The sequence below is a fragment of the Euleptes europaea genome, chromosome 7 (assembly GCF_029931775.1).
Source record: "Euleptes europaea isolate rEulEur1 chromosome 7, rEulEur1.hap1, whole genome shotgun sequence".
NCBI lineage: Eukaryota > Metazoa > Chordata > Lepidosauria > Squamata > Sphaerodactylidae > Euleptes > Euleptes europaea.
The window spans coordinates 87,737,738-87,746,704 of NC_079318.1; the positions used below are offsets into that span (position 1 = coordinate 87,737,738).

Consider the following 8,967-nt stretch of genomic DNA (forward strand, 5'->3'; position numbering starts at 1 on the left):
GTTTAAAGGATGTTAAGCAGCAAATGTTGGCAAAGACCTTCCCAAGTCACAAGCAAGGGCCATGGTTGAGTGGCAGAGCATCTGCTTGGCATGCAAGAAGGCCCTGGGTTCAACCCCCCAGCATCTCCAGTTAAAATAGTATCATGTGGCAGGTGCTGTGATAGACCTGAGAGCTGCTGCCAGTCTGAATTGACCAGGGGTCCCCAATCTTTTTGAGCCTGCGGGCACATTTGGAATGCTGACACAGCACGGTGGGCACAGCGACAAAATGGCTGCTGCAGGAGGCAGAGCCAGACACAAAATGATTGCCAGAGCTTAATTTCAGTAACACGGTGCAGATCTTTGAGCTGTGGTGGCAGCTGCTGCCAAAGCAACATTTTACAAAATCTGCACGTCCAATCAAATCTCCAACAGTCAATTAGAAGCCTTGATGGACTACAGTCCTACCTGGCCCCACCCACTTCCTAAAAACAGCTGGTGAGCACAAGAAAAGGTGTCAGTAGGCGCCATTTCTCCTACAGGCCCCATGTCGGAGACCCCTGTAGTAGACAACACCAACCATGATGGACCATTCAGCACAAGGCAGCTTCCTGTGTCCATGAGTGTCCAAGTGGCCACTGCCAGTCAGAGGAGATGATACTGAGATAGAGGAGGCAATGGCCAGTCAGCAGATGTTCATATTTGTCAGGGTTGCTCTGGGCCAGTTTCCCAAACTTTTTGAGTCATGGGGCAGTTCTCGGGAGAGAAATTCATCACGGAGCACAAATTTTCACCTCGCACCTATATACTAAACCAAATGACAGTAGTGTTTTTCTTTCCAGTCTCTTCACAGAGCACTAGGAGATGCTTCGCGGAGCACCAAGTGCTCCTTGGAGCACAGTTTGGGAACCTCCGCTCTAGGCAGATCCTGCATTAAGCAGGGGGTTGGACTTGATGGCCTGTATGGCCCCTTCCAACTCTATGATTTTTTTGAAGGGGGCTGTAGAAAAGCACTTGTGTGACAAGCAGAAGATCCCCAGCATCTCCCATTTAAATGATCTCAGGTAGCAGGTGATAGGAAAGACCCTTCCCTATCCAAGATCCTGGAGAACCGCTGCCGTTGACAGTAGATCATGTTGAGCTGGATGGGTCAACGGCATGAATCGGTAAAAGGCAGCTCAGGGTGTTCACAACTCTACCCACCATCTCTGCCTCACCCTCGCCACAGCAACTGAGTCTGAAACCCTCTTCCTCCCTGGCCCAGAGCTCGGTTCGGAAACCCCCCCTCCCGCCCGATGCTGCTACTGGGGACCCAACCTCTTCCAGAAGTTAAGAGCGTCCCCTTGACAGCAAGCTGGGAGGGCGAAGTGCTACTTGGAAGCGGTCAATTAAATACTGGGGCTTTCCAGATTCCTTTCTGGGGGAAGGCTGGGCCTGGGGCCGAGATGTCGTTTCTTGCGGCTTCAGAGGGACAGAGACAGCTGCAGGCAGATGGTGGGAGAGCCCGGGGAGGAGAGAATCTACTTCAGAATCCTCTGAGCAGGGCGTGTTGCGGGAGCTACTACTACAACGGCTGGGCATTCTGCATCCCCCAAATGTTCAAATTCCAGGTCATGAGAGCCCCAGTTTGGCACTCAAAGATTATGCTGCTGTGCGCATACAAGTGATCGATTCGCCCAGTGCTGTCCATTGACAACAAATGGATTTCGGCAAATACCTTAGCATTTCGGATGAGACTGGCTGGAATAATAAAGCAGAAGGAAGGGAGTAGTGGCAAAGAGCAGGAAGGAGATTATCCTTGCATCTTCTACTACTAGACATCAGATACTGTCCATATTTTTCTAACAGTTAGAGCGATTCCTCAGTGGAACAGGCTTCTTCGGCAGGTGGTGAGCTCTCCTTCCCTGCAGGTTTTTAAGCAGAGGCTAGATGGCCATCTGCCAGCAATGCTGATTCTTAGGCAGATCATGAGAGGGAGGGCATCTTGACCATCTTCTGGGCATGGAGCAGGGGTCACAGGGAGTTGGGGGGGGAGTGTAGTTGTGAATTTCCTGCATTGTGCAAAAGGTTGGACTAGATGACCCTGGTGGTCCCTTCCATCTCTATGATTCTACATAGATCTTTGTAGTCATGAGGTCTGGAAACAGTTTTTTTAATGAAGGGTGAGATTCTCACAATTCTACACCAGTCACTAAATTCTGTGTTTGCACAGTGTAGAAATACGGGCACCCAGACATTAGGAAACACTCAATCCTACCTGAAAGCACTTCTTTTCCCCGGGGCATAGGCTTGTTTTCAAGATGCAAGGAAGGAAGCACACCACCGAGAAATCACTTTAAGCCCTACTGTGTAGAGACGATGGGATCTGAAAACATTTTGGCCCCACCAATCTGACAGCCAATGCCATCTCATCCAACCCAATGTAGAAGATGTAACTTAAAGCAATAGAATTAACTAACTGCTCTGTGAAATGTCTTCCAGCCACATCAAAATGGTCTAAAGAGCTTCCCAGCCTTGCACGGCTCTGCCTCCTCCCTTGGAGGCACCTTGGCAAGCCGTCAGAAATACCTGATGGGGTGGGGACACCCTTATCTGTGATGCAGAAGGATGTTCCCTCAATCACCTGACAAGCATCCCCCCAGGGCTGGCTAGAGATTTCCCCATCATTGGGATGTCAGTTGGGGGTCTCTGGCAGTTTCTGGCAAGGCTGACTACTTGTGGTCCAGGACCTCACCTAGAGTATTGTGTTCAGTTTGGGGCACCACAATTTAAGAAGGATGTAGACAAGCTGGATCGTGTCCAGAGGAGGGCAACAAAGATGGTGAGGGGTCTGGAGACCAAGTCCTATGAGGAAAGGTTGAAGGAGCTGGGTATGTTTAGCCTGAAGAGGAGAAGACTGTGATATGATAACCATCTTCAAGTTCTTGAAAGGCTGTCATATAGAGGATGGTGCCGAGTTGTTTTCTGTTGCCCCAGAAGGTCAGACCAGAACCAACGGGTTGAAATTAAATCAAACGGGCTTCTGTCTAGACATTAGGAAGAATTTTTAACAGTTAGAGCGGTTCCTCAGAGGACAGGCTTCCTCAGGAGGTGGTAAGCTCTCCTTCCCTGGAGGTTTTTAAGAAGAGGTTAGATGGCCATCTGTCAGCAGTGCTGATTCTATGACCTTAGGCAGATGATGAGAGGGAGGTCATCTTGGCCATCTTCTGGGCATGGAGTAGGGGTCACTGGGGGTGTGTGGGGGAGGTAGTTGTGAATTTCCTGCATTGTGCAGGGGGTTGGACTTGATGACACTGGTGGACCCTTCCAACTCTATGATTCTATGCTCCAAGCACTTTCCAATATTTCAAAAGGTTCTGGGGTACAGTCTCAGTTTGCTCGGGGAACCAGACGTGCTAAAAGCAAACTGTGAGCCCCAAACTGGGACACCTTCTTATGGAAAGCACAAGTGTTTCTTGATTACAAACACAGGTGTCTCTATTTCTCATTCTCTCCTCACACAGCCAGACAAATTAAAACCTCGACCAGAACAGATAAAAAAGGGCTGGTTTTCCTACAGAAAGTCGCTCCAGCACACTTCTGGCCCAACACTGCCCTCTTCAGGAAAGAAGAGGGAGGAGAAACTCAAGAAGACACCCCAAATACGCCTGGAGGCAAAGGGCTGCGGAACGGGTCACTGGATTTATTTCATTCTAAAGACACGCTCCAGGCTTCATTGCTGTCTTTCCCTTCAAAAGCAGCCTGCCATGTTTCCTACAATTATTCCATCAGCTCCATAATCCCTTTGGTTCTGCTGGGCTAAAGACCGGTACCTTGGAGGAGGGGGGGGGGGAGGGATTCCCAAAAGACCTAGAGCAGCGTAACACCTTTTCATTACAACTAATGAAATTGTCACAAGCTATTGTGCAAGCGTTCGCATTTCTCAGAACTCTGAATCCAGGCTGGATGGGGGAAAAAATGAAGAGGAGGAGGGGGAGAGGAAGGGGAAAAAATGTTTAACGGCAGGCAAAGTCTGCAGTTTGTAGCCTACTTGAAGCGGGAGGCAAGCAGGCGCTGGAGAATTAATTAGATGTGATGGCAGCGAGCGAAAAACAGATTTCAAGATGCATCAGAGATTATTCTCTCTGAGAAAATGAAAGTCACCAGATCCCTCCTTGACACACCCACAGTTCTCCATTCAAGAGTAAGGGAGTCGGTGCAATCCACGGGGGAGTTCTCCAGAGAAAGCCCTACTGAAACAAATGAGAACTGGGCTTCCATTTTGTAGATGGGGCATGTGCCGGAGAAAGCCCTGGTGGGAAAACACCCCTCGCTCGGACCAGAGGTCTGACGAGGGGAGAGGCTGATGAAGGGAGGACCCTGGCCTGCACCACCTCTAAAATAAACATCAGGAAGTCCGGCATGACACTAACAAGCTCCATACCAACGGTCTTCAAACCCACGGGCTGGGGCCCTCAGGGTGGGGGTGGCACAGAGACCACCGACAGAACTACTATTCTAGATGACACGCCTGGCAGGAGTGGTTAAAGCAGGGGTGTCAAACATAAGGCCCGCAGACCGGATCCGGCCCCTTGGGAGCTCTTATCTAGCCCGCAAGCCAGCCGAGGCAGCCACCTGCCCACTCTCGATATGAGCTGGCGAGGCATGGCCCGGCCTGACCCGACCAAGTGGCATTTATGTCATATCCGGCCCTCATAACAATTGAGTCCGACGGCAATGCAGGACAGGGAATCTGCAAGTGGGGAAAGGTTAAGAAGCTCCTCTTGGCCTGCTCATTTCTGTTCCAAATTCATTTATTTAAAATGTAGATGCCACCTTCCCACCAAACTGTAACTACAACGGCCCTACTGGATCAGTACACAGGTCCGCCTAATTCAGATCATAAAGCAGGACCTCTGAAGCTGATCTGAGTAAACAGGCAGGCCCAAACAGAAGATAAACCTTACGATACACTGGCCCCAGACCAATGATGGCTTCAAGGCTTAATAGCAGAGCTTTGAACTGGGCCCGGAAACTAGGAGCCGGTGACGCAGAACCGCCAATGACATCTTAGCTGCCACATTCTGGACCAGCTGCAGTGCCTGCCTGCTTTGCAAAGACAGGCCTACGTTCAGCGCAATTCCTCAATTTGCAGCAAAGCGGTTTTTCAGCCACAGCCAAGACCCTCAGAGGGAGAGGGGGCAGCAGCAATAACAAAAGGAGTATGTTCGAACATGTTGCCGGGCCCCTGTTGCAACAGAAAGTGCAGCGGCCCACAAAACCTTCTCCCTCGACAGTCTGATCTAGAAGTCACAGCACCCCACCCCCCCCAGTATTTGGCTCTATCTGCCACGGGGGCTGTCGCTTCCACCTGCAAATATTCCTAGCCTGGCCCAGCCAAAGGGCAATCCCCACTCCCACCCACTCTGTTTGTAACGTACCTTCTTGGACTTGGTGAAGAAGGCCTGCTTGATCTCCTCCAAGGTGGCATCTGGTTTGATTCCCAGCAAATCGTAGTAGTTGCTGTTCCTGGCTGGAGACCTGAGAGGAAGAAGAAGACTTGGTTTTTCTATGCTGACTTTCTCTACCACTTAAGGGAGACTCAAATCAGCTTACAATCACCTTCCCTCCCCCTCCCCACAACAGACACCCTGCAAGGTAGGTGAGGCTGAGAGAGCTCTAAGAGAGCTGTGACTAGCTCAAGATCACCCAGCTGGTTTCGTGTGTAGGAGTGGGGAAACAAATCCAGTTCACCGCCGCTCATGTGGAGGAGTGGGGAATCAAACCCGGTTCTCCAGATCAGACTCCACTGCTCCAAACCACTGCTCTTAACCACTACACCACGCTAGTGGACAGGAGAGTTGCAGGAACGGCTGTGGCAGGAGAGTCATCATCGTATGGACCTTCACATGTGGAAACAGAGGGGCTGCACAGGCGCTAGTAGGAGGGACAAATAAGAAATCATCGATGGATTCATGGAGGAGAGGCCCATCAATGGCTACGAGCCATGGGGACTGAAGGAAGCCTCCATCCACAGAGGCAGCATCTTGGGGTTCGGGTGGACTTTAAGAAAAATATGAGCAGTCAGTGTGATGCAGCGGCAAAAAAGGCTAATGCGGTCTTGGGATGTATCAACAGAGGCATAACATCCAAATCGCAAGGTATCATACTCTTGTTGTACACTGCATTGGTCAGGCCAGACCTGGAGTACTGCGTGCAGTTCTGGAGGCCTTACTTCAAAAATGGACAGAACGAAGAAGGTGCAGAGGAGAGCAACGAGGATGATCAGGGGCCTGGAGACCAAGCCCTGCGAGGAAAAGCTGAGGGACTTGGGAAAGTTCAGTCTGGAGAAGAGGAGGTTGAGGGGTTGTACACGATTGCACTCCACTCTCTGTCACTTAGAAGAGGGCAGGGAGCTGTTTCTGTCAGCAGCAGAGCAGAGGATAGGACTTGCAATAGTGAGTAAAGGTGGAAAGGTATCAGCTGGATATTAGTTAAAAATTGTTTACAATAAGAGTAGTTCTGCAGTGATACTGGCTGCTTAGGGATGCACTCTCTCTGAACTCTCTCAGCCCCACCTACCTCACAGGGTGCCTGTTGTGGGGAGGGGAAAGGGAAGGTGATTGAGAGCCAGTTTGATTCTTCCTTAAGTGGTAGAGAAAGTCGGCATATAAAAACCAACTCCCTTTTCTTCTTCTTCTTCAGACCTGGCTAGTGGCCTACCTGGGATGGAGAGCCTTGGAGCTCTCTTCAGGCACAAATGGGGAGGGGCTATGGCTCAGTGGTTGAGCCTCTGCTTGGCATGCAGAAGGTCCCAGGTTCAATCCCCAGCATCTCCAGTTAATGGGACTAGGCAGGTAGGTGATGTGAAGGACCTCTGCCTGAGACCCTGGAGAGCCGCTACCGGTCTGAGTAGGCAATACTGACTTGGATGGACCAAGGGTCTGCTTCAGTATAAGGCAGCTTCATGTGTTCACATGATATTCAGGGAGAGCTAGTGAGGTGTAGTAGATAGAGTGGCAGACTAAGAACCTGGGTGATCCAGGTTCGAATCCCGTTCTACCATGGAAACTTCCTGGGTGACCTTGGGCTTATCACACTCTCAGCCTGGCCTACCTCACAGGGTTGTTTTGAGAAAACGGAGGAGGGGAAACAGTTTCCTAAGCCACCTTGAGTTGGAACTGGGGAGAAAAGTGGGGCATAAATAAATAAATGCAAATGCACACATGCATCTTGGGCCCCTGGAATCGGCAGGCAGTATGAAGCCTCTCGATTGGCCAAGCCTGATATGAAAACTGGCAGCCTGATCTGGAGAGACCTTCTGCCTGCTGTGTTTCAGGCTGTGTCACCAGGACCCAGAGAGTTGGAAAGCACGTGCTCCAGGTGTGGATACAGACTTGCTCAGAGTATCACCCCATCCTCGTTTTCCCATCCCTTCCGTGGCTGTGTCCAGCAGCAGAGAGCATCACACCACCCGTGCCTCAGTGCCACACCTGTTTAAATAAAACAATTATTTACTCTGGTTGAATTAGCAAGATTTATTCCCAGAATAACAGGGGAGCACTGGGGGGCGAGGAGGGAAAGGCAAAACCTCCCTTCTGCTGGCAATTCTCCCACCTTCCAAGCTGTCCTGATAACAGGGAAGCACTTTGGTTGGCTGATTCAGGAGATATTATATACACAGCTGGCGAATGTTATAAATACCCTTTCCAGCCCAGTCCTCTTAAGTTTGTGATGAACCTCCTGTTCTTTCGCGTTTGGTATACGTGTGTTGGGAAGAGGAACGTGCTCTGTTGTGTGTCGTTCCCCCAGCTCTCTAGGGTGTCTTCTCGTGTACTATGAGAAGAGTGGTACTGGTGAAGGTGCCATGTATTTAGACCCACGGCGTGTTCTCTGCCCATTTGCTTCTCTGGGCATCTTTCAGCCTGGCGGTTTCAGCATTTAGAAGCCCTTTTGGAATGACGTTTTGTGAAACAGTCCCCGTGGAGAACGTTCCACCGAAATGGAATATCAGAATCATCTTACAGGATTGAATCAAAGGTCCATCTAGGCCAGTATTCAGTTCCCGACAGGGACAGCCAGATACTTCATGGAAGTGACCGCTTTTGCCCCCAGTAGTGTATGTGAGGGCAGGCAGCTGCCACAGGGAAACCCATAACCAGGGTCCACAGATGGTAGCCCACACCTCCTGACTGCTCCCCAACACTTAACAATCAGAGGTACTCTGCCTCTGAATTTAGGGGTCTAGTTGTGTTCTTATGTTCAGCTATCGTAGCAGCGACAGACGTATCCTCCATAAATCTGTCCCCCCCCTTTTCAGTCCACCTAACACAATTGGCTGTCGCCGCATCTCTGAGCCATTAGTTCCACACAAATGATAAGAACATAAGATGAGCCTGCTGGATCAGACCAGTGTTCCATAAAACCATATAATCATAGATTGGAAGGGGCCATACAGGCCATCTAGTCCAACCCCCCATGGCTCAATGCAGGATCAGCCTAAAGCATCTCTGACTAGTGTTCATCCAGCTGCTCCTTGAAGACTGCCATTTGAGGGGGAGTTCAGAGAGAGCTGTGACTAGCCCAAGGTCACCCAGCTGGCTTCATGTGTACGAGTGGGGAAACCAACCTGGTTCACCAGATTAGAGTCTGCCGCTCTTAACCACTACGCCACGCAGGATGGGGATTGAGCTCACCCGTTGCAGAGGGTGGTTGAGAACGCCCGGAGCCCAGCACTTTGACATGGTCGGCAGCATCTGCAGATGAGACAGGGAAGGGCTGAAGTCATCTTCGGCCTCCAGGAGCACCACCACACCCAGCTTCTCGGAGGCAGCAGGTCGACGATGGCTGGGAAAGAGCACCAAGAGGCAACTGGAGTTATTACGTTTAATAATGCGACTGAGCACCTCTTTCCCAACTTCACCCAAGATTGAAGGGCTTATCGCAAGCTCTTCCCCACAAACATTTCGCCCCCTGCCTGTCATTCTGGCCACCGGCTGTTTGACATCT

At 50.6% G+C, this 8,967-nt stretch overlaps 1 protein-coding gene across 1 annotated transcript in view; it reads right to left on the bottom strand.

Annotated features, from left to right (window-relative positions):
* The window catches only part of DNAJC4 (DnaJ heat shock protein family (Hsp40) member C4), a 42,553-nt gene extending 33,807 nt beyond the window's left edge, over positions 1-8,746 (bottom strand). The window contains exons 1-2 of the mRNA XM_056853633.1: positions 8,655-8,746; positions 5,400-5,499 (exon numbers count right to left, since the gene is read on the bottom strand). Of these exons, the coding sequence (XP_056709611.1) occupies positions 5,400-5,499; positions 8,655-8,746 (192 nt within the window). The remainder of the gene's footprint in view (positions 1-5,399; positions 5,500-8,654) is intronic.
* Between the last annotated feature and the right edge of the window lie 221 nt (positions 8,747-8,967).